At 40.8% G+C, this 27,014-nt stretch overlaps 1 protein-coding gene across 1 annotated transcript in view; it reads right to left on the minus strand.

The window, feature by feature from the left end:
• Positions 1 to 26,246, minus strand: part of igsf9bb (immunoglobulin superfamily, member 9Bb) — a 94,839-nt gene extending 68,593 nt beyond the window's left edge. Inside the window, exons 1-2 of the mRNA XM_026372236.1 lie at positions 26,183 to 26,246; positions 5,132 to 5,323 (exon numbers count right to left, since the gene is read on the minus strand). Coding sequence (XP_026228021.1) covers positions 5,132 to 5,323; positions 26,183 to 26,246 — 256 coding nt within the window. The remainder of the gene's footprint in view (positions 1 to 5,131; positions 5,324 to 26,182) is intronic.
• Positions 26,247 to 27,014: the final 768 nt, after the last annotated feature.

A 27,014-nucleotide genomic window follows, 5' to 3' on the forward strand; every position in this document is an offset into this window, starting at 1 on the left:
GCAGTCCATAAGCCAAGATAAATACAAAAAAATACCCACAATGATCCATGTTGCAGGTACTATTGGGAGACGAAAGGTTAAACACACTGAATGTTAATGCAGCTACTGATATAAGTGAATACAAATATTTTACTGTATGTACAAAAATATTAAAAAGATCCAGCCATGGGCCATATAAAGTAATAATGATAATAACTATCAGTGCCATAGGGAGAACATCTGTGAGCATGTCATTTGTGTTGTTTCGCCAAACCTCATCAAGACATTAACATAATGTCTGAAATCTGATAATACTGAATTATGGCATAAGTGATCAAGGTGATTTTTTACGTGCTCTGTTGATGCATACACTACACTGTATGACTGTTCAGTCTGAACTGTGATCTGTGATATTACAAGTGAGCAGAACAGTATCCCTGAGGCAGTGAAGGCAGCGCTCAGCAGGACTTCTGTTCAATGAAGTAATTATGACACAAGTCCAGCTGTTCCTCCGATCTTGTTCTATTCAGTTAGTGTAGTTCCACTTCTTGTCTCTTCTATCGGCTTCCTGCAGTCAACACATGGCAGTGTGTCACAGAGCTCCACTCCTCATGACTGGCATGAACTGTGATAACATAACAGGACTTGCCTTGGGTCTTCTTATGTTACCAACTTCACACGAGTTTGCTTCTGCTGCTGTCGGGTGTTAGTGCCGCAACAGTGCTCCTCAAAAGCAATGCCACTGATACACTGTAGTTTGCACAGTCTGATTTTTACATGTACTTGTCTTTTCCTAGCCCTGCAGAAAGCCTATTTGATTCTATACGTTGAATGAGCGGGTTTCAACCAGTCTAGCTAGATTTAAATCTGAGCCCAAAATATTCTGCATAACTTAATAAGACGTCACTACATAACAGAAGAAGGACAAAGCAGATTTAGTAGCTTCATAAAATGTCTTCTGGGACAACTCATTTTCAAATTCCACTATTCTTCTAGGCCAGCCAAGAGATCTTCCATGATGATAGCGGACATTCTACCCTGTGATGTAGGAATGTCTTTATTTCTGTATCTCTACAACCATTTCCACATTAATCTTCAATTTATATTGCATTCTTTCTGCCTGGCTATCAGTGCCCATGTCTTCCTCTCTACAGTTTCTCATGGTAATGTGCTCTATTTGGTCTGACATTTGATCCTTCTCCTCTCTATCAGAATAAGAGAATGACTTGTTCTTTTATTCTGATAGAGAGGAGGAAGAGTATGTGGCTATCTAACAAACAGAGCCCCTATGGTTGGATCCACTCATTAACCCCTGGCCTAATCTAAACAGGGCACAATGTAAGTCTCTATGTATCTCGGCAGCTTTGACAATGACCTGTGCCTCTACTCCATGATGCAATCTTTTGGTTATGCTGAAGCACAGATGGACTGTTGGAAGCAGCCTGCATCCGGCTGTGAAACTACAAATATTTCAGTGCTGCACATTAAAATAAAGTGATAAACGGGAAGTTGTTTAAAACAGCACAGAGATCAAACAGACGTGACACACACTGTACAACTAAACCAGTGAAATGTATGCAACTAAAAAGTCATATCTGCAGTCTCATCTATCGTCTATCACAGTTTCAGTACATCCACCAACACATGACTGTCACAAAACATTATTTACCATAAGTTAAAAAAAACACTTTTTAATCAATGTTTGGTATCAAGTCAGTTGAACTTCTGGGTTATTGATCTAGTCAGGTAAGTAGAGCAGTTAAGCAGAGGGGGTTGTTTCAGTTTCAGCTGCTTTGGTGTTAACAAAATTAACAGGCCACTGCCATTAGCTGTCGGGATAAAATACTTGGACCCGCTGTCAGAACCTACCCTGGTGCAGCGGGTCTTGGGTTGCTCCTGGTGACAACACTGTCTGGCCTCATGTGGTGAAAGTATGCTGACAGTTCATAGAGGATGAAATAACTGATACCATTGACTGACCCCCATGCTCGCCTGACCTAAATCCAATAGAACACCGCTAGGACATTATATTCTGGTCCATCCAGTGCCACCAGGTTGCATCTCAGACTGTCTGGGAGCTCAGTGATGCCTTGGACCAGATCTAGGAGGAGATACCCCTAGGCATCATCCATCGCCTCATTAGGAGCATTTGCTGGAATGAATGGGAATAGCATTTAAGCATAGCATTAAAGTCACCCTGAATGACAAAAAGAAGTCATTCAGGTCAGGTGACAGAGAGGCAGCTAGGAGGGTCCAGAGATTGCTGTATTCCAGGATCAGCGAGGAGAAGAGGCTGACAGGATAAAACTGGAACAAAGCCTTCAGCATAACAATACCAGGGAGATGTGGTGGGGCATGAGGACTATCACTGGCTACAAGTCCAGCAGCCAGGTGACTGAGGGGACTGTGGACCGGGTCAACAGGTTTCAATAGATTCCAGGCTGAGCCTCAGCCCCTCAGCACCTACCCCACACAACTCAGCCACCACCCACATGATGTCCATCTCAGAAGATCAGGTGAGAAAAGAGCTGAACAGGCTTCATCCCACAAGGGCTTCATTCAGGGCCACATGGAATCAGACCAAAGGTGCTGAAAGGCTGTGCTCCCTAGCTATGTGGTGTTCTCCAACACATCCTAAACCTCAGCCAGCATCTGGAGGGAGCTCCTCTTGGGTGGAAAAGGTTGTGCCTAGTTCCAGTGAATTAGAAGTCAGGTCCCAGTGTCCTCAGTGACTGCAGACCAGGGACTCTGACCTCACATATTATAAAGGCTTTTGAGAGGCTGATCCTGGAGTCCATCTGATCTCTGGTCATTTGACCCCCTCCAGTTTGCCTATCAACCTCATATTGAAGTGAATGATGCCTTCATAAATCTGCTCCATCACATCACATCCCATCCTCGTATCAGAGTATAAATAGTGTACATGGACAACAACCTGTACTAGACAAAGAACTCATCAGCACTGTACAAAAAGGCTCAGAGCCAGATGTACCTTCTGAAGCGGCTCAGATCCTTCAACTTCTGCAGCACCATCACCAGTCAATCTTTAGATTGGATTAAATTAATCGTGTGAGGATTCAGATAAATTGTTATTACAATTGTTGTTACAATTTTTTTTACCTTTCTTTACCACCACCTTCTCATCTGTCTATCTATGCTGAAGCAGGCAAGTGGGATAATGTGCAAAAGAAGACTTTCCCTGTATCTGATGCAGACAGTGACCAATCAATCAACTGGCTTTCACACAGATCTGGAGATTAGTATTCAGACATGGTCAAAATTGGTACCCTTCCATTAAAAAAGACACAAAGTTACAAAAAGAAAATAACTCAAGAAAATCAGACTTGAGTGGAAACAAACTAATGAAACTGGCCTGGACAAAAACTATAGTACCATTAACTTAGTATTTTGTTGCACAACCTTTTGAGGCAGTTGCTGCAATCAAGTGATTTCTGCCTGTCTCAACAGGTATTTTGGTCCACTCCTCCTGTACAAACTCCAGCTGTTCAGATTTGAAGGGTGTTTTGTTCCTAACCATTCTTGGGTGTTTTCAGCATAGCGTAGGTGTTATTATCCTGTTTACATTTCTAAACAAATTTACATGAATAAAATGAAAACCTAGCTACTATGGCACTGCAACAGATCTGCATACAGTAGCATTTACCAACAGGGTCAAATTCACTTGATACTCCACTAAACTGTAGTAAATTTACCTGGTTATTTACCACCTCTGCATTTAAAAGGATAGCAAACTATTTTAGCACACTATAGTCCACTTTAATCATATAATCATAATCATAATCAAAGTATAATTTCCCACCAGCAAAATTGTAGCTAATGAAAATGATGAGTGGCTAGTGACTTGAAAAAACCATTAGCCACAGTGACTGGTGAGTTAGTAATTTCATGTCAAGCCCTGCTGGTGACACATTTAAATTATTATGACGTGAATTAATTAATGATAGAAGCTCTTTGAATTAAACACATACAGTACTAAAGGGGGGGACAGGTTCTGAAATGTAATGATCAGAGGAATGAAAATAAAAAGCAGACAAGTGGAAAATCCCTCTCACCTCCCGTAAATTTCACCTTGAGCACAACACATAAATAATCTGGGGTGGAAAGACCTGTTGCCTCCTAAGGAAATGTCACCTCATTAAAGCTGTCCACATTAGCTAGTAAACGTATTTATTGAAGTCTGCCCTAGTAAGCCCTGGTAGGCATAATACCAGTGGTTTGACAAATATTTGGAATAGTAGTACATATTGTATAGGGCAAAAGATTTCATTATGCTGGATTCTATGACTTATCAAAAGAAGAATAGATGGGTGCTGTGGTGGGATAAGTACTAAAAATACACAGTAGCAGCAGCAGTAGCAGAAATCTGAGATTTCAGTGGGTCCATTTATAGAGGGTCACTCCCTGAGCTGTGGGAGTGGCAAGGTAAGAGTCCAGATGCCAAGGATCAATTTAAAATCATGCTCATGTTTAAAATACATTCTGACTTGAGTTAATTCTGCTTGTGGGTTAACCTGGTTTGGTGTTTTGGATTATTTTTCCCACGTTCCTCCGTGCCTTTAGGTTACCTACTTGACCCTCTCACACCTTGTACTGCCTCTCCTCTCAGTCAGACACAGCTGTATACAGTTGTAATCAGTAACTCTACTACATATCCCAGTCACTTCGGCTCTGTGTCAGTTTCTAACATGCCTCATGTTTTTAAATGTTGACCAAACCTTTTTCTTTATATTTTTTACTTACTATAAACTTCACCTCAGTCTGCATGTTTGTATGCACTCAGGGTTTCCTGTTTTCTCTGCCTGGCCATTTGTTAAGGAAACGTGATAATTTCATATAGTAGCATGGTTAATCTTAAAATGGCAAATGAAACAGTGGGCAAACATTTAAGAATTAAAGTTAAATAAACTTAGATTTTTAAGTCATCAGAATAACTTTTCTCCCTCAAATTTATAAAGGTAGGCCAATATTCCACTGCATAGTAACTGCTTATAAGCTTATAGCCTTGAGTATTTTAACTTGTCACCTGGCATTTTTTTGTCAGCAGTATAACATGGGGGTTTGGACTAGAATCAACATTTTGAACCAGAAATGGCAGCTTCTCACTTTGAACGGACGGCTGTTTCTGTCTTACCAGCATATTCCGGGTCCACATGAGGAGGGTAGAAGCGAAAGTTGATAAAGAAGGGGATGGGCATTCCATACTTGAACCACTCCACCACATAGGGCTGGCCGTTCAGGGGGCGGAACACGTTGCATCCCAGGATGACGTTCTCTCCTGCGCGTGCTGTCACAAACTGGGGCTCCTCTCGCACTCCGCGGGCACCTGAGGAAACAGTTTGCAGCCCGGTCACTGACCTTGTAAAGCCTATGGCTGACAAGTCACATAAATGCCAACAATGCTTTAATATTTTAAAAGTAATCATCAAAGATGCAGCTGTTGCTGACAGAACTACAAGAAAATGTTCTTATATTTAGCAGACATTTGTGTTTATACAGTATTCCTGTAGCCACACAAACTGTAGGACAGAAAATATACACACAGATCGCTGTGATGCTCTATATTCATTCAGATTAAACAATAGTGTGTCAACAGAGTTAAATAAATAAATCAATAAATCAATAATTACTGTTATCACTGCTTGTCTTGTAATTACTTTTCTAAACTTCTGAAGGTTATTGGTTATTATCTGCCTTATTATGTCTACACCTGCATCCATCTGCTGATTTCAAGATTCAAGATTTACACGTCATTTATATTTCATTTAGTCTAGATTTTGTTTGCTTTAAACTTTATGCATATAGCACTCACATACAGCACATTAGATAGCAAAGTATGACACAGCTGTTGTTTTTATAATGTACTTGATGTCACATGTGATACCAAGGCACCAATGTGTACGTCTAATACATACTAATATAAAATATAATAGCTTCAAGGTTTTTAACAGTTTTAGCAGAATCATCCTCTATGGCCTACTGCGTGTTGTGTGAATTGTATTCTTTTGAATAAATTACACTGCCTTGTTGGAACATAGCAGACTCCTAATGTACAGTGAGCTAGTTTAGCTTCTCACAACATGGTGTAAAACACAAAATTCTAATTGAACTTAGTTTAATCAGATTTTCTACAGTAACTGCACAAATAACAAAATGTTTGTAATAGTTAGATTTATATGAGCTGGAAGATGTACACTGTTACAGAATGAGTCTAGCAGTTTCCTCTGGCTGCTGGCTGTAATCTTATATTTAACAGATACAGTAATAACAGCAGTATCTATCTTCTCCTTTACCTCTCTGTCAGAGATATTTCTCAAAATATCCTGCTCCTTTATGGACACTTGAGAGGACAGTGTAGTATTTGAGGCATAGAAAAGCCACTTGTTCACCTCCAGCCTGTTACTTTTAAGGCAGAATTGATACTCCTTCAGCCACCTTCCTGTTCTTCAGTCTTTAGACTGTATTAGTATAATGAAATCAGTCAATCTGAAGTAAACAACACAGGTGTCTGGTAAACGGATTTAACTCGTTTCTCAGAACTTGCACTTATCAGTGATGGTTCTGATTAGAAAGAATTATAGCAGATGGGCTTTAGAAACCAAGTGTCTGTGTGTGATAACACAAATGTGTGATAAGCTACTAGTTCTATGGCAAATGACAAATCCAATACAGAGGCAAGGCCGGTGGTCTGGGAAACGCAGGATTAACAGCACCTGCAGACACATTAACGTGAAGAATCTCTTCATCTCATTTCTCTGACACAATGTGGGCAGAAAAAACTGAAAGCATTAATGTGTCAGTAATGCACCTTATAGTTGATAATAACTTAAACTTTAACCTTTCTCCTAAAAGAATTCACTCTGTCAGCTCAGTGATGAAGCAAACCCAGAGTTTGTCTGTGTGCAGGCTCCTGAACAGCCACATTGATCCCAGGTTAATTACTACATAGCTTGGCTTTTTGAGCGGAAACCTGGTGTGGTAACATTTTACCAGTCAATATGGTTAATCAAATGTACTCCTTGCTTGTCCTAATGTGGCTCGTAAGAAAGGCCAGGCAGGCAGTATTTTTCTGCCAGCAGATGATAGTCTATTGCCTCCCTTGAATGTCATTAGAAGAAGCAAACTGTTAGATGATGTGTGCACAAGGAACCAGCAGGATTTCGTCATTGACATAGACTCAGTAAAAATGTATCTAAAGACCAAAATGGTGTGAAGCTATTAATCAGTCTGGAGATCAAAAACAAAGAACTAAACACAGTGTAGATATTGCCAATGTTGGAAAAAACTAATGTTGTAACTGAAAACCTGCACAGAAGTACGAAGGACTACAGTCTGATTAGCAAACATTGGTGCTGTGTTCCAATGGCACGTTTAGTTTGCTTATATTTATCCATTTAAAAGATTTAATGATCAGTAAAGAATCTGTTTGCAATTATGTTAGCATAGATGAAAATGTGTCTTTATGGAAAGCAGGGGCATTTCTAGGTGATCCCAATGATACAATACATCCACCTGCATTTCAAATCAAATATTAGAATAAGAAAGATGGTTCGGTGTCACAAATGCTTCAATGTTGCAAACACTAAGAGATAATGGGAAACGAGGAAACAAACCAACACTATTTTGAATGACAAATGAATACATAATATGTAAAATATGAAAAGAACTTAATGAAAACAGTGTTCCTTTTATGTAGGGCGACATGGGAAAGTGAGACGCTTCATTCAGATTTCTGTACAGACGTTGAACCTAAACTTACTGATAGCGTGATACATTTAAGAAAAAAGGTTCTTATCCAAATTATTCATCAAAATATTCCTGTCAAAGAGTGTTACTGTCAGGATGTGATGGTTATAAATTAATGAAGATACAAAAAAATGAGTGGAATTACTGACAGTGAGGGATTATCTTTGTCTACACAGCAACACAATCACTTGCTAAAAATTACAGTTACATATGACATTGTGCTGATCTTCGATCTCTGCACTTGACGTTTTTTTATTTTGCTGTCTCCAGGATAGGTTCATTTGTTTGGAACAGACCAAACTAATTACATTGCTGTAACCACTGAACTCATTCAAGGCCACCCGTAAATCCTCAACAGTGCTAACCCAAATTATCCGTCTTGACTTGACAGCACAGCATTTGAAAGGAATATAAAGGCTGCAGGAAAACATAAAAAGCCTCTATAGTCACCTTGAACTGAGGTCAGTAAGAAAAGCAACTAATTGTCTTTTTGTCTGGCTTTTTTTTTTTTTTTTTTGCACTAAACAGAAGATGTTTATCTTATAATTAGGCCTAATTGTGAATGTCAGACTAATAGAATAATAACAGCTCTCTCATTCAAAGTGTGTTGTTTGAAACCCAGAGAATTTCAACAGCGTTAAAAACCATGCACAATATGGCATATCTTTTAGTCCATCATTACCATTAGAGGCCTATCATTTCTGAACACCATACAATATAGCCCCCTCATGTAACATATCAAGTATCTGTATATTACATCACTGAGAGGCTGTGTGTATCACAGGAAGCCTGTGGATTCATTAGTTGATGTGTATGTGTGCTCCTGTGCTTGCTGCCAGAACCAGATGATAACTGAGCAAGTGTGCTTTTCCCAGTGGTGAACCCCCATCCCATCCCCTCACTCGCACACACACATATGCACACACACTACCTCAAATGGCACTACATGCTGATTGGCTGGTGGTGACATCATCGCAGATAGCACAAAAACAGGCCCCTTGGAAGGTATGACTTCACTGTTTATAACTGATGAGAAAGAGAGGGAGCAGCAGGAGGACAAGCAGAGCTGATTTGCTCAACCCTCCACACCCACCCACCACCTGCCCCAATCCTCCATAAGGCTTTAGCTCATTTACAATCAAAGACCCTGGGGAGGGCACCAGGTATAACCACTGAGGTACACTCACAGATACACACATACACACAACCAAGTGGGTGAGCAAGGTAGAAGAGAAGGGGAGGTTACTCTGGATATTTGTGACTGTTGCCAAGAGTACTGTAGCACGACTTTATAGCCACTAGCGCGTTAACAAGATAATGTGCTGCAATAGTAGTGAAACGCAGGCAGATACCAAATTGGAAATGCAGGTGCTTGTATTTAGGGATGAGGCTAAAACTTGACTCGCAAAAGACTATTGGTGCTTTTATATCTGTAATTCTGAATCAAACTACAGATGGAAATAACCTAAAATTCTAAATCATTAGTAGTAATATATTAACGGGGGGCTCAGAGTGTACCAACAGTAGAGGTGTTCCCTACTGATTAAAACACTGTAAAATATGCCAAATGTCTAACTTTATGTATTTTGATATGAAATGATAACAATAAATAGTTTGTATTTGTATACTGTACATTTGTATTTTAATGTGACAAAATTATAAATAAACCTTGACATTAATTTATGAATTGTGAATAAAGATGATTTCTTAAGTTTGTATAAACATTATTTAAGCCTCAAATTGGGACAGTTCTCCTAGTTCTGAAGGTTCTACAGTTAGTTAGAACCAAAAGCCAAGTACACAACGCATCACGTTCTGACTCTGGCATGAAGATAGTGTTAGGGGCCAATCAGAGCTTTGACGGTCCCACCCGTGGCCAACCCTTACTACATAAGTATAGCTAAACTCTGTTCAAACAAAACACATTGATCAAGTGATGGTCAATAAATTGCTTTTACTATTGTAAGAACTATATTCAGTAAAATTGACTCAAACAATCTAGCTTCAAATGCTACAACTACACTTATATGTAATGTGTATCAAACATGCTGCATGCATTTATCTGAGAGACGTCGTCTGCCAACCCAGTGATGGAACGTGTTTGTTTCCAGGTCCTAGGGCGCTTAAGATAAATAGCCTTTACGTTCTTCTATGACAGTATGATAGACAATATATGACAGTATATTGCTAGGTGACGGTGTGGGCAGGCTTATTTTCAAGATGAATCCTCACTTCAAACTGCATTTCTATATTTATACAAGGTGACAAATGAGACTGTTCATGAACATTCAGTGAGATGCAATAAATAAACAGCTGAGAGTCTGTGTTGGCACTTGAAACAGTGAATATACTCGAGCTTTCTTGTCTCAGCTGGTCCCCTGGGTCGTTCCTGGTGCTGTCTAGCAGTGACAACTGGCCCCCTCTGCTAAGTGCCAACCAAAATGAAATATAAATGAGATTTTTACACAGTACTACATAAATTATTGATGACTGTAGCAAGGTCAGTGCATTATCATACAGCCTCTTATTCTTGCACCTGCACTTAGCCTTGCCGCATCTTATTCCAACGTTGAACTCATATTGTAGCAGTAATAAAATGACAGCCCTGTGAAATTAATGGAGGCATTAATAATGTTGCCAGCCAGTCCACTAAACTAAGGCACCGTAGAGTGTACAGCGACATTTTGAACTACACCTCCTCCACGAGTGTCATTTCTCACTGCACATGTGCTTTACCTGTCACTGGTCAACACAACAAAGGCTTCTCATCCTGTCTGCATCAGGTCACTTTGCACAAGTGCATAGATGTGACAAATTCACTGAGAAAGTCAACTCTTGTTCTGTTTCCTCATTCGGGAAATGTTTGTTTTGAGGTGGCTCAAGTCCTTTAGCGCAGCGGTTCCAAAATGAACAGGTGGAACAACTTTCATGGGAATCCCTCCAGTAGTTCACAAGACAAGTCACTTAAAAACACAAGTCCTAACCTCATTGTGGAACAAGTCAAGTCAATATTATTTGCAAAGTACTTCTCATACACAACATTCAAGATCTTTCAAACCAACTCATCAATATTATAGAATCATACAGTAGAGATAAGATCCTCTATAGATGGATGGATGGATGGATGTATAATTATTTTACAGTTTACTTTGGTAGAACATTTCCACTTTCTTCACTAGGCCTCTAAACTCCATCGCCATCTGCTACCAAAATCTTCAAGCTTAAGTCCTTGGGCTTACAGTACTACAGTGGCTACAAATGGAAACTTTTACAGCTTACAGTAAGTTGCAAGTGTTGAAGAGCAAAGCATTTTTAGCTGAAACGAAAATTAATTTGCTTTGCAGCAAATTCTGATGGATGCATTTATGTCCCCAGAGGTCACTCACTCATCTCAGTGCAAGAAAAACTGGCATCTAAACTACAGATTTAAAAAATAGCATCTTTCACTACAATAAGGGATTTTTAAATGCTTCAACTGAATAGTTTCCTACCCCAAAAGCATTAAGAAGGCCATTAAGAGCCTCTATTCCCTTGTGTGACATCTAAAACAATCACACTACAGTTTTAGATCAATAAAGCAAATTGTGCAAAACCACACAAACTACTGTAGATTCATTCTGCAAATAGTTGCAGAAATAAGTCATGAGTTTAGCAGTGAGTGAGTAGATCAGGCTCAGTTTAAATGAGGAGAAAAACAGAAAGCAGCATCCTGAAAGTTAAGAGATTCTGCCTATAAGCTTAGGGAAACGGCATTGCTCATTTGTGTTTGTCAGCTTGTGCTACAACCATCAGATATATCAGGGCGGCTTAAAACACTAATGCTACACCAAAGGGTGGTAGACTTGACCTAGTTCTGTGTTTCTACTCTCAAGTAAGAATCCCTCATGATTTACAATTCAAAGTATAACTTGCCAGGATGCTGTATCTGACCACAAGGCCACAAGAAACCCTGTTAAAAGCCTTTATATTGCCTTAATATTTACTAAATGTCCTGAGAAAAAGACAACAAAGTTGATTTAATCCTGGACACAATTTCCATTTGTTGTTAGCCAAAGCCACTGATCAAGGTGACTCAATCTGGTTTCTGTCAGACAACAATTTTAAACACAGACTTAGAGTCAGCCAGTTCTATCTTGGTGCTTCTGTCAACAAAATGTCCACAAAGTATTTTGTCCTTTAATCCTGTCCTTCCCTGTGACCCACTTTTACTGGCATTGATGTGTGTCCTAGCAAATTCCAGAGGGAAATTCTCCATCACAATGCAGAACATTGCAAAGATCCTGTAAATGGCAACATAAATACCTTACTATGAGAAATGGCATCTTTCAGCAGTGATCTCAACAATTCAATCCAAACAGTTGCTCCTTCTTAAGGTGTGCTGATAATTCACCTTAACCTGCACTGTACTGTACTGTACATGGCTATTTTCCTTCTAATAGCCTCTATAGTTGGAATTCAGTGACTGTGATATTTGTTCCTCCAGGAAATTCACATAGAGAACATAAGTCATGGTCTCAGTTAGCCATTAGTTTCTTTGGCCGTTTGGAAGTAGTGCCAGTCATAGAGCAAAATGTATCTACACTTTTGAACTTGAGTGAATTGACTCAATTGACTAAAACTATTATACAAGTTTGAAATCTATTTCAACCTTAAATGGGGGCACAGTGTATAAATACTGCATGTGTGTAATAATTCATTCAACTTTCAGATGGGTAATTTGAATTAATTGGATGTCTTTTTAGTTTGTTGAAATGAAGCAAATATCACCATTTTCTCAGTATCCTATAGAGGATGTATGCACACAAGCATACGGTTGATTTGATAGGTTCCCCTGCTGATGGTTTCTCGCTCTTCCTATTGACAGTTCAAGGACGTAACGCGTCAACAAATGTAACAATGCATTTGGGTAGCAGTGTAGGGTGAGTTACTTGAAAACCACAATTGTTTCGTCTTGTTACTGATCTGAAATCAAGAATGAAACAGTGACACCAACATCTGTGGTTTCAGAACCAACTGCAAATCCTCCACAGCGACTATTAAGTCTTAAGTAAGACAACTTACTTACAGGAATGCTAAGAAAGAGCAAGCTTTTATACAGTAGGGGCATCAGTAATATTTCACAGTCAACAGCAACTACATCTAACATAACTGCTTCATCTATGATTTCTCTAACATTCACACAAGTCTTTTTTCTTATTACAGCTGCATTTTCAGCTTGGGTTCAAATCTGTTGCACTGTGTGTGCTAAAACTGTATTTATAAACCTGGTATTCTCACTGATGTTTCGAGAGAGATTCTGCATTCCCTTCTTGCAGGTGCTTTCACACTTGCCATGCTGCTACTGAATCAAGCTCTGGCACATCTACACCTTGGCACAATTTGTTTAGGAAGGTGAGAACACCCTAATCAAACTGTGGTCTGCCACAGAGAGATATTCTTGGAGCACTTCCGAGTGAAACCTGGAACATTATGTGCAGAAAAACTCATCGGTATAAATGCTGTATGTTACAGGTGACTATGTAATGATGCAATCTTGTGTGGAAGGCTGTGCAGACATTTTGAATCTGTACAGCTGTCAACATGTGTCACAAATAGTCTTGTGTCTCTCTAAATAAACTGGGGTAAGGTCAGGATAATGTCATTCTGCCTTCTGCTGTGTGTAAGCAAACCACCAATTTGAACATACAGTGGCAAGAAAAAGTGAACGGTCCATTTGCAATTTCCTGGTTTTCTTCATCAATTGATCATGAAATGTGATGAAGTTAATGAAACATGAAATGTGATCTGACGTTAATGCTGCCCAGGGTGATTCAACCAGTTATTTCTTTTTCTTTTCCCCCATCAAACTGTATGTTTAATGGATGTGTTTAATAAAGACATGAAAGATCATGATTGTTGGTGTTTTGCAGGTATTAATACACATTTACAGTCTCCCTTGCAAAATCTAGTAGATGCCCTTAGCCACAAAGACTTCCATCAACAGCCAAAAGGTTCGCACGCATCACACAGCTATAATGACAGGCTAGTGTGCCAGCTGACGCTGTCGTTTTTGCAGTGATAGAGTTAAATCGAAGTGCAGAGCAGGCAGCGTGTGGACCTGAGGAACAAGGGAATCAAACCCCCGAAACTGCATTTAAACAGATGAACTGCTTTACCTTCTGAGCCATTTACACCTTGTTTTTCTTTTTAGGCTCACTGGTCTTTTGACAAGAAATATTTTACAATGACTGACTAGGATGTTGGAGTCCAAGCAGGTGGCGGATATAAATGATCCATCAATGCCAGTTTCATTTATATTTTGGCCACCGATCAATTCACATTCAACAAGTCCAAATCCACAGCATACACAACAGGTCTTATGTAACAGCCAGTTATACTGTACAAACAGATCCATTCTTAAGTAGCAGAAAGAATGTCTTATGATCTAAGAGAATTTGCATCATTTACTCTATACAGTCAAACTTCTCTCTTACTTTCTCTTAGGTATAAGTTACATTTAAAGTCATCAACAGATTAACTGGCTTTCCTTACGGGGGGGAAAGAAAAGGATGCATCTATTCATAAAAAACACAGTAATTCCTATATGTGTGAAAATGTCTCACTGGTACATTCAATATTTTTCAGCCTCCAGTTTCATGCAGACAAAACCATTCCCTCTTTATTTTCTGTCACCCTAGACACCCTGCTCTCATGACTCATCATTGACAGGTGTACTCCTGACATTTTCCTATTGTTTTGGCTTCTCTGCTACTACATACGGATTCTGTTATATTTGTCAATATTTAGTTTGCTGATTTCTGACAGCAGCTCATTCTTCCTTTCACTTTCTTGACATTTCTGTGAAGAAATGAAGCCTATTATGGCACTGATAACAACAAGGTTGTGCAGATCCAAACATCTTTGATAAGGAAAGATAGTAGGTCTGCTTGTCAGCATTGCATAGATATGGTTTGTTGTCAGAGAGCTGATAGGGTTTCTTATGCTTTTTTTAACAGAGCAGGGGTCTGTATCATGAAGCTATCCAGCAATATTTGAGCTTATCTCAGCTTTTCTGGTATCATGAAGCAGCCTTACTTTTAACTCTGCTGGATTGCCATGGTAACCTATTTAGCTAACCTGCTCCAGAAGAGATTTCTGTTCAGAAGATTAGATCAAATCCTGCAGCTCTTGACCTACTGACCAATCAGATCACTGGAACAATAAAAATTTTATCAGAGAGTAAATCACACAAACACATAATAAATGCTTTCTATAGCTATGCCAAGTTTCTTTAGTTCTAGACAAGGTCACTGACAGTGTTGTTAACTTTTGCTCTTACTGCACCTCAGCATAAAATGAGATGACTGTATTAAATCCCAATGAGATGATCATATACTCTCATCTTTCCTTTTGAAAATTACTTGAAATTACATTAGATTTAGTCAGGAATAACTTATTAGGTATACTTTCTTTTCTTCAAGCCTTATTATACACACACACACACACACACACACACACACACACACACACTTGTACTTTTCATCTGTGCTTTTGCAGCAGATTGTATTTTGAACAGTGTCTTCCCAACAACAAAGTGTTCTACATATTTAATAACTATTCATTGTTTTTGTCTGTATATGAGTAAATATCTGTCAATTGAAGTCCTCAATGGGATCTCTAACTGGTTAAATGAAGGTTAAATAAATTAAAGTAATATTTTATTTTTCTAAATTGCACACAGTTTCAACACTGTTTGCTCACTCAACATTTCAAATAAATTAAATAGATCATGAAGACGTTTTTGTGATTTTCCAGCACAGCATGGCCACAGCCATCAAGTTAATCCACCTCGAAGCAAAACTTTCTTGATTTCCAAAGTTCCAGTTCTTGAAGCGCTCTCTTTGAGACAACATTGCCTAGGGGTCTCTGCAGTTTCAACATTCAGTCCAATCTTCAGTCCATTAACTGTATATTTAAACACAAATACTATACTTTTTTGATTCCACAACATCAGTTGTTTAAAGTGTTTGACAAAAATACACTAGCTGTAGACTTACAATGAGTACAGTGGCTAGTTGACAGTGCATGTCTACATGTTTATTTTTTATTTTTATGTACCTGGGATATTGCATAACTCCAAACTTTGCTCTAATGGATTTTTTTTCAGCCAGCTGGTGTCCTCTCTTTTTAGCCAAAACCGCCGGATGTTCTGTTTGGCTGCTTCTCTAGATTACTTTAAAGTCTGATGATGTAAGCTTAGATCAAAATTCCTCCTTTAGTAAACTCACTGTAGATGTGAATACAAATCAACAGCACTCAGCAGTACATCAGCTTGTACAGCGCTTCAGTGAGATCAGTGTGTCTAAACATCTTCATCTTCATTAATATGCCTAGTGTACTTCCCACGACAGTGTGAGTTATCTACTGTAAGATAATCATTGGTGTTATACTACAGTTACAGCTCAGACATATGGACAGCAGGGCGCTGCTGCTTTTCACTAATCTGCTACCTCATTCAGGTAGAGATGGAGCAAGTTCAAGCACCAGCAACACAGGACACACACGCAATTTCAATTTTTGTTTTTCACATTAATCCTAAACCATAGAACGTGTAGCTTCATTCTGACTGTGTCATTCACTGCATGGAGGACAGCCATGGGATGTACGACAGGACCTGATATGGCTTAAATGTGTAAAAGCTGAGTAAGTATATACAGCTCTTTCACACCGTAATCCTGAATTAAATATCAAGTGATACCTTTTAACTCCAGTTCATGCCTAAGGCCTAATATTAACGCTTAACAATCAGGTTATTCAACGTGTGCAGTGATTAGTTACCATCCAGCAAAAATCAGAAGGAACACTTGCTTTGAAATAAATCTCTCTCACTCTCTCTCTAGTTATATGAGCTATCACCGTCTGTCTCCTCAGACCGGACTTGTGTCTTCCAACCACAATCAATAAAAGAACGTCTAATTGAGATCTGACAAAGGAAAAAGGCTATGGAGCGCTGGATTATTTGAATGTTCATCAGTACAACCATAATCATGTTTACAGCTGATTTGGGGTGACAATGTGTAGCTGTCACTGCTCAAACAAGGTCACACTAGATAAAGTGACATATTCTTTACTCTATGACTGTACGAAAGAACTGTCAGTCCTGCAGTTTTACCCAGAAAAAGTTTGAATGGATACCTTAATATGTAACATGAGGGGTCATAAGAAGAAAGGGGATGTGCCAAGATTAGAACTGACACTAAATAATATTCTCTGATGGGATTGTAAAATAGGATTCACAGCAGACGCAGGGCACAAATTCTGCATTGTATGCAAAATGCTCTCGTCCAATCTTCACAGTAAGCAAATTGTAACCTAGTGGTGGATGACATACAATGCCAGCTCCCTTAATATGTCTCTATTTAGACATGACAGCTATTCCCTGCTCGCCTGATGCCCACAGTGCATTCTACCTGCTCTGAACACCAGGAATTATCCTCTACTTCTTTCCAAAAGCTTCTGGTTTTCCATTTCTCTCCACAATCTGCCTCATATTTTAACTACCAAACCACACATGGTCGGACTGCTTCACCCTGAAATGTCTACATGACATAGAGTATTTTCCATAGAAACATAATGTTACATTCTGTATGTGCCAATGTGTTTATATTCCTGTGCTGGTTTGTTCATTGCTGTAACAGATTTTACTTTTTTTTTTTTCAAAGTAGCATAATCTTAGTGGACTTGGTGTGTAAAGTGGTTTTAGTGATTGGATTAGAAATGTATTATGTTCTTTTATATCTATTCTGCGAAGTACTGATAAATGAAAAGCTAGCATCCTGGCAATTATTCTCTGCTCTTATTATTTTGAGTCTAATCACTGCTAACCACAACAGCCATTTATCTGTGATGTCCACTGCAAGTTGTATCAATCCATGTACTCAACACTACAACAGTGCTGCCATGCAGACGTAAGGATATCATGTGTCATACACTGTGGTACAATGGCCAGGCACCAGCATGATCAATCAGTTTGTATACTGCTTCTCTTGTATGCAGCCATGCCTTCAGAATTCGTCACCTGGTTCTCAGTATCGGGGTTAGGATGGGAAGCTTGGATCTTGAGCCGAATTTAGAGCGGGACAGCTGAGGCTGTGGTGAGGTATCTTATGGCCCTATCCAATGAATGTTTAATGGGTCTGGAGAAGCCGCCATGGCGGAAGCTGACTGTGCTACATCAGTAGGCTAGGCTGTAAAATGAGACAGGAGAGGAAGCCAGCCAACTCAGGACTGTGAGAGGAAAGGAGTGTGGAGAGGAGTGCAGTGGATGGAAGGTACAGTAGAGTATTCAGAGAAAGTATAAAATAGAACAAACCATCTAAAATGTGTGTTAGCAGGCAGCCATTACAAAAAAATCACAGTGCTACACTAAAAACCCTTCAAGTGAAAGTGGTGGGGGTATGAATCATATCCTTCAGAAGCACTCTATTGAAACCTACGCTGCAATCAGGCTTATTTTAGCAAAACTATACCACATACAGTATTAAAACTGTCAATTGTAAGTGTATGTGAATGTAAATTATCCACTTACAGTGTCGGTGTGCATGTGGCCATGTCTGTAAAACAGACAATGGGAGAACATAGTAGTAGGGTCAGTGCGGTGATATCATGATATACACTGCTCCAAAAAGTTACACTTTGAAAAACCACTTTTTAATCAGAGTTTAGTATCAAGTCAGTTAAATCTGGGATATTGGTCTGGTCAGTTATGTAGCAGAGGGGGGTGTTAATCAGTTTCAGCTGCTTTAATGTTGTTTTAATGAAATTACCAAGTGAACTAGAGGGGCAACAATGAGACGACTCCCATAACAGGAATGGTTTTAATGGTTTTCCCTCCTCATCTTTTCTGATAGTTTTTTCACTAGTTTTGCATTTAACTGCGGTCAGTGTAACTACTGGTATCATGAGGTGATACAGAGGTTGGACTGGCAGTCCAACTCCTTCAGGATGTCACATCAGTACGTACCATTGCCAGAAGGTTTGCTGTGTGTACACAGCACAGTCTCAAGAGCATGGAAGAGATTCCAGGAGACAGGCAGTTACTTTAGGAGAGCTGTTCAGGGCTGTAGAAGGTTCTTAACCCATCAACAGGACCAGTATATGCTCCTTTGTGCAAGGAAGAACAAGATGAACACTGTCAGAGCACTAGAAAATGACCTCCAGTAGACCACTGGTGTGAATGTCTCTAACCATACAATCAGAAACAGACTTTATGATGGGGGCCTGAGGGCCAGGCGTCCTCTTGTGGGCCCTGTGCTCACTGCCTGGCACCGTGGAGCTCGATTGGCATTTGCCATAGAACACTAAAATTGGCAGGTCTGCCACTGGGCCCCTGTGCTTTTCACAAATAAGATCAGGTTCACCTTTAACAGATGTGACAGACATGAAAGGTCTGGAGAAGACGTGGAGAATGTTATGCTGCCATGAGTGCCATTAGGTGTCAGGACAAAATCCTTGAACCCACTGTCAGACCCTACCCTGGTACATTGGGTCTTGGGTTGCTCATGGTGACAACAATGCCCAGCCTCATGTGGATAGAGTATGCTGGCAGTTCCTGGAGGATGAAGGAATTGATACCATTGACTGACCCCCACGCTCGCCTGACCTAAATCCAATAGAACACCGCTGGGACATTATATTTTGGTCCATTTAATGCTGCCAGGATGCACCTCAGACTGTCCAGGATCTCAGTGATGCCTTGGACCAGATCTAGGAGGAGATACCCCTAGGCATCTTCCATCACCTCATTAGGAGCATGCCCCAGCATTTTCAGGCCTGTATACAAGCAGGGAGCTCATACAAAGTACTGAGTACCATTTTAAGTTGCTGAAATGAAATTTCAGTAAAATGGACTAATCTGCTGCATAGTTTTTCCACTTTGATTTTCAGGATGCCTTTGAATTCAGTCCCTTGTAGGTTGATAGTTTTAATTTCCATCAAACATTACCTAGTCCATATCAGTATAAATATCCGGCATGATTTTTCCCTACTGAAATCTGATGTATTTTCAAAGTGTTCCTTTGGTTTATTTGAGCAGTGTATATAAAAAATAGATTAGGAATACACTGTCAACTCCAAGAAAGGTTTCCTTTAAGCACTGTGTTTGAATTGATCTGAGGACACAAACTGGACACAGAATGCATTACCTCTGTCTATAAACAATGTCAGGATTATTTCAAAGGCTTTTTGCTGTTTCAGAATAGTAAGATTACAAGCCTGAAGACTATGCCAAGCCTCATGAGTGATCCTATGGCTCGATGGCTGCAGGCTCTCATAACAGTAACATCAGAGCAGACGTCATTCTGTCAACTGTACAACCAAATTCTATTTTATCCACAGCTATTTTTATGGAACAGCAAGATGTGCCCACTGCAGGCATCTCCACTAGAATGTTATTATAGCAAAACTGAAGTGGATATAAATTATATACAGTATACAATAAAACTGACCTTATCTAAATCCTGGGGTAATGCATGGAGTTTCGGCCAGACAAGAAACTAGTAATAGTATTATTAACAGTAATACAGTAATATAGTTCCAGAAGTGCATCTTTCACACTCCCTCCTTCCTCACTGATTGGAATAAAGCTTCCACTTCCCAGGGGGGACTGCACTTCTCTGTACACCTGTCTATCCATATGTCCAACTGTAAGCCCCATGCAGCTGAAAACAATGTGCTAATGAAGCCTAAAAACATAAAGACATAATCTAGGAAAAATGTATTCCACCGCATAAAAAAAGAACTTAAAGACACAAAAAGGCTATTCAGAGCGAAGTTAAAATAAAACTTGGTTAGACACAGTTAGGGTTGTACAGGCTGTGACTTGTGTCTCAGCAGCACTCTGCCTCAGTTCCTCATATTGAAGTTTGCTCTGGAACCTCAATAGTGTTTCTCATGGTGTTTTTCTTTTGCATACTGTTTAGTCAAATGTATAGGGGCATCCAAGCAACTGTCTCATAGACCACATCTCTGGGCCAACAAACCCCTTTTTGTGGCAATCCTCAATGAAATCCCAGTACCTACTCTCAAGCGCTTCCTCTCCATGGTCACTTCTCACTAGGAAACAGTCAGTACTCAACACTCAACAGTGACAACTACAAACATCAGTAATGTCCCAGAAAGTGTTTTTAGACCTAATCCAACAAGTGCCTGGTATATCTGCCAATTCAAAGACTGATCTGGTATTTCTCTTTCACTAGAACTAGATCATCCACATACTGAACAGCAGTGCTTTAAACTTAAAGACAAGTTTTTATTAAGTGCCAACTATGAGCACACTGGCTTCAATAGAAGAACTACAGAAACTAGACAGCTTTGGGATGACTCACCTGAAGGACACAGATACACTATATTCAAATAGCACAAACAAATGCCACATGAACAAATGTCAAGAAGGAAGGTCTTTGTGAAGTGCTGTGCTTTAAGGGATGCTGCAACTTAAATACTTTATCGAGATCATTGTACATGTAAGTACCGCAATCTATTTTAGTCGCTCACAGATCTGAAGCGTAGCTGTGAGGGAGTTAGAAGGAGTCAGAATTTGGTATATAAGACACCACTTGTCTCTATGTAAACTAAGACACAACTAAAGAGATAGTGTCTTTATCCATGCTAAACTACAGCAGGGTCAGTGGTTCAATTCCCACCTCCTCTGGTCCACAAGTTTGTGTGTCCTGACCCTAACCCCAAGTTGCTCCCGGTGTGTTTATGTTAGATAACAGATAACTAAATGTGATATATAATGAACCTCAGACAGGATGGAAACCCTAGATAAGCAACCCCACCCTATCCTACAAATAATTAAGTGACAGCCCCAGGAACCTAAATTCAAATGCAACACTTGCCACTAATTGAAAGCCTGAGGCAAAATCAGCTGTTGGTTTATCAGTTGGTGGAGTTAAAAGCTAATTCAAGGTACTGCATGACGTGCATGTAAAATTCAGCTGCAGTGAATTCACTTTTTAAATGTTATTCTTATCTGTGATCACACTTAAAATGAAATAGAAAAGCTCCTGTCATAAAACTGTTTTAAATATGAATCATAGGGGCTTCTGGGTTGACTGATCTTAGTAAAACACTAAAGCTCTGTGGGTTGTTCTCATATAACAGGACTATACAACGAAATCTCCTTATGAAGCATCTCGTGCCAGCAATCTTTACCATCGGTTCATCTTGCCAAGCACCCCCCACAGACTAGTTAACTGACCCAAAATGGGGGCTGCTGGGAGCTTGGGAGCCTGACAGCAGCTGCCAGTCTCTCCTCCTTGGCCCAAATACCAGACTGATTGACATCTAAAGGTTGGTGACTTTTATAAAGTGTGCCATTTGCCCTGGGCAACAGGGGTTCTATTTTTCATTAGGCTCAGTGGGAGTCAAGGCTTCCCCTGTGCCATCCACAGCAGATTACACCACACAACCATACAAGAGACATGAGTACATGCAAGATACATGCTGTAAAATCAATTAAACTGATTACACTTTCTATTTGCTTAACTTTTAAAGAGCTGTTGTGGTTTAACGGGGTAACAAAATATTAATAATAATGAAAGCTACAGGTTACTTGTGGGTATTCCATATCAACTAATGTGGAAATTATGCAACTTGACATTGACACATGAAAAAGTTATGAAATAACAACCAACAACTGCCAAGTAAAAAATGTAGGATTTTCTCTGTGTGCAAGAAAGAGGCTTTAAGCTGAGATGCATCCTCTGATTTTAACAGGATGGATGACCTCAATCCAGCAAGTTGAACATTGGAATTAGGAAATCATTTATCTGAAGCCACGGGGCTCTGCGTATGCCATCTCAATCTGATTTCAGTTGAAACAGATAATAGCAATGGGAATCAACACACCCCTACACACCCACACATGTCCCTTTCAAAGAAATTCTGACTGATCTGATCTATATGTAGAAATATGACTCACTCTGTGATTAAGAGGAGTGATTAGTATCGCATTAATAAGTGTCCAGACTGGAGCGTTCCTAACAACAAGAACACAGAGCACTAAACACAGTCCTTCACCAAAAAAATGCTGAACACCCACAGGATTTGAGTCCACGCTGTGAATGAGTCACGAGTCTCCCTTTTCTTGGTCAGCAGCTTTGTTTTTGCCAAACAGCCACCCACTTACAGGGAGAGCACTCATTAAGTGATCACACTACAAGGATCATCAAAAGGAAAAAAAACAGGGAAACCAGTTAAGTGTCTGGGAATAAAATTAATTAGGCATCAGCGCTCTTTGCCAGCTTCATTTACACAGATTGTTTATCCAAAAATACACATATGCTCTGACCTGGAAGACAGCATCAATGAATCATAAGAATGTAGAAGTTTTTCTAAAGTTTTCTGGAGCTTTAAGTTCCAGGTGAATCTCACATCACTCAAACAAACACAGAACCGTGATGATATGCATCCTGAGGGATCGGCGTCTAATCCTTCAGAGCACAAAAATGTCCTGGTGTAAACACAGCCTTACAGCCAGAAGCACTCAGAGTCCAATCATTCACCTGCACAGGTGGTCAGGAGTTGCAAAGGCAATACATTTATCAACACAAATAAAAACTTGATTATTTGGACTAAATTGAACATGTGTCTTTTTAACACCGCTGACATAACAGCGATCTTACTGGGTCAAACCCAAGGTAGTAACATTTACACATCACATTTGACATAAACTGCATGCAGTCACATGAAGGGATAGGTACCACAAACTGTGATTTTATATATATTTTTGTAAACTTAAATAAAAGTTACTTTAGGTTAAAATATTAGGTTACAGTCATTAACAAAGGTGCTCCCACAGCACTCCTCTAAATGAAGCACACTGGCCAGACAAACAGTCCAGAGCAAACATGTTAAATGTGAAAGCACCTTTGGTATATCTTCTATCTTCTATGTATATATCTTCTATGTACTCCAAACAACATCCCCTTCACACATACTGTACTGGACACCCCGCTGCCTCCCCCATCCCAACCTGCCCGCAGACCTCTTGGCATGTTGTGGCACATGTATTTATCGAGGAACCAAGTGGCATTTATCTCACAGCTCATAATTAGTTCAACTTAGTCAGGGGCACACAGCCTGTTAGTGGGCATATGTTTGCATCCTGGTTAAAGACACACTGCTCCCCCAGGGGATGGTTGCATGCTGATGTGTGTGTGTCTGTCTGTGTGTTTGTGTGTGTGTGCATGCATGAGAAGGGGTAACAAGTGTGTTTGTATTTGGCAGCAGATGGTTGCCGAGGAGCGCGCCCTGAGCCTCCATTAACACAACCCACCATGTTCCCGTCCCCTCGGCTACCCAGCCGTGCTGAGAGAGGCTACTTGAAACCTGGAGGGAAGCGAGTTCATCTGAGTGTGCGGAAGAGGAAGACGACAGGGCGGTGCGGGAGAACAGAAACAGGAACAGGAGGGGCGGGTGACAAGAACCTGAGTCAGATGGGAAAAGTGAGAGGAGGGAGGGAGGTAGGGATGACACAAGGGGAGGAAGGGGACGGCAGTACAGACAGACAAAGAGACAGTCTGGCAAGAGCCCAGGGTTATCACTGGCAAAAGTCGAGCTATTTGCCAGCTGCCAGCTTGTAACAGCAGCACTCGGCCAGAGGGATGCTGCCCTGTGCAGCTTCTGCTGGCTGTCTCAGCTTGTGTGTCTGTGCACACGTGCCTGGATGTTGCAGAGCAGTGAGAGCTCAGTGTGTTAAAGCATTTGACGTGGACCGTATGCATTACCAGTCTTTACCAAACACAAACAAGTCCAGTCACAGTTGCTGATCCTCCACAATTCAAAAGTTAGTGTTCATTCCTGCCAAGTCGCCTGCTGCTCCAACCATTGAAAAGATGAAAAAAGCCGCTTAAAAAAAAAATCTCCCAAAGTCTCCTCCTTTTGGCAGATGATGCTTAGACGTATCCACTTTATGCAGGACATTACATAACTCTGTGCCGTGCAGCCAGCTGAGACCAATCACATGCCACGAGGATGTCAGCGAAAACAAATCGTCATAAAACTGTCAGTTTCAGTGTCAAAAGTTTAAGACGCACTGATGGCAAACACATTTGTGTCATCAAGTGCTTCTTCCTTCATCATCTGATAAATGATGCTGAAGCACAGGTGCTGTCCCAATTTTCTTCCGTCTCTCGTCTCTGTTGAAGATGAAAGGTATAAAAAAGGAGGGGAGGGGGTGGGAGGGGTAGCCAAACAAGCAGGGATTCAAAGTGTTTGAGGGTAAAGTGTGAAGCCACTGCCTCTCGCCTGTTGACAGCTGGGATAAGCTCCAGCACTAGTGGACAAGCAGTTAGGAAAATGGATGGATGGATGGACGTGATGCCACTACTTGCTAAATCTCCCTGTAGCCATCAACCCTGTACAATCAGAGCTGCAATAGTTCATGGATATATATATATATATATATATATTCATGGATTATCAAGAATCAGAAAGTCATTTACTTAAGCACAAAGCCCACAAATTCACAAATGGGAACATGTGCTGGTTTTTCTTACTGAGCCTTTGGGTTTGGCCAGTTACAGTTGTCTGAACCAAAACCAAATCCCAGATTTGAGATGCTTTGTGACATCAACACCACCACCTCACAGGGACAGGGTCTCTTTTCTCTTTCACCGGTGAGCTGGGATGTCTGGCTGCTGGGGAGCCTCACAGAAGGACGATGTAGCCACCATGTCACACGGGGAGTATATGCAAGACTGTGTCTATTCTGCCAGCTTGAAGCCCACATGAAGGCATCACTCGCTGGATTTAAGTTGTTGCCCCACATGATGCTGGGGACTCTTCAAATGCACAATAAGAGGGTGCTCTCCCAGACAGCGCTCCCTCTAGCGGACAAAGCAGGCAATGACTCGGCTTCAGGAGGAACAGCTCCCTAGGAAGAGGTTAATCCACTCATAGCATTTTAATGGCATCTACACCAGAGCACCATATTAATCACATTTTGGCTTCACAGCCGGTGTTAAAGCCGCTGCTGCAGTAACGTTAGAGCGGCTACACGCACGTCTTGACCGGAATATGTGAACCCGAACAGACTGAGTCTGAAGCCGAGCACGTCACAACTCAGATAGTGCCGTTAATCACTAAACACGGCCCGATCCCATCATGTACCACAGACATAACCTCTCCTAAAACAGTATGAACCGCGGGGCTGTGGAACATCTGTTCCGTGCCACTGTTTCAGCGGCGGACCGGCCCCCGGCTCGCTCCTCATCGTTTGCCCGGCCGGCTCCGCTCAGGTGCGGGGACGGACACACGTATGAAGTTGGTGACGTAGGCAAAAGTGTGACATTTCTACCACGCGAGAGACACACTGAAAGTTGAACAACAGGCAGGCTCAGTGACAGCACGCAGCTGGAAGTTGAGCGCAGACACTCGCTGCACTTCGACTCACCTTGAGCGGCCGTTCCTCGGGTGCTGAATACACTTGCTATCAAAGTGGCCACATACCAAATCATAGTACTATTGCCGACCAGAAATAAACCTCATCATATCTCAAAGTGCCCCTTTCGGTGAACCTCTCATCGCCGAGTGGCCCAGGACAAACTGAAGCGGGCCGGTGTCCTGTTTCTCTTGTTAACCGAGCCCTGGACACTTTGCCATCGGCGCTGTCCCCTCTCTCTTCCCCTCTCCTCCGCTGTCCTCTCGCATCCTGGATCGGATCACCTGCGCCAATGGGACGAGAGCAGACGACGCCGCGAAACCAAGCGCGAGGCTTAAGATAACCGCGGCCCCGCCTCCGCGCTCGTTTCATTGATGGGCGAGAGAAGGGGGCGGCCGCTGATTGGTTATGTGCGCCGTCGGTTACCAGCTGGGTGATGCATTCGGAGTCTAGGATAACGCACGGAGTTTGTAAATTTTCTGGATTCCCCAGCTTCTCATCAGCTGGCTTGCTCGTTATTAGCTTTTTTCACCTTTAAAACACAACAGCAATACTATGATAACATCAAATTAATAAGATGCCTGTATCATTTGTATTAATGGTGCTTAAAGCAAAACCTTTTGCCTGTCTGGGCTGTACCAAGTCGATGAAAGTGAGAGAAAAATGCGAATCGTAACGTTATGAATAGTGTCATACCCACTATGACAATATCAAACTGCAAAGACCAACAGGTGGTTATCATGTGTAAATGCAATGAAAAGAACTCCTGCTCGTTTAATAAGCAGTAATAAGCTATTCCCCCGTTGACTGACTGTAGGTGCTTGCGTGTGACACCTGATTTACT

The sequence above is a fragment of the Anabas testudineus genome, chromosome 14 (assembly GCF_900324465.2).
Source record: "Anabas testudineus chromosome 14, fAnaTes1.2, whole genome shotgun sequence".
Classification (NCBI taxonomy): domain Eukaryota; kingdom Metazoa; phylum Chordata; class Actinopteri; order Anabantiformes; family Anabantidae; genus Anabas; species Anabas testudineus.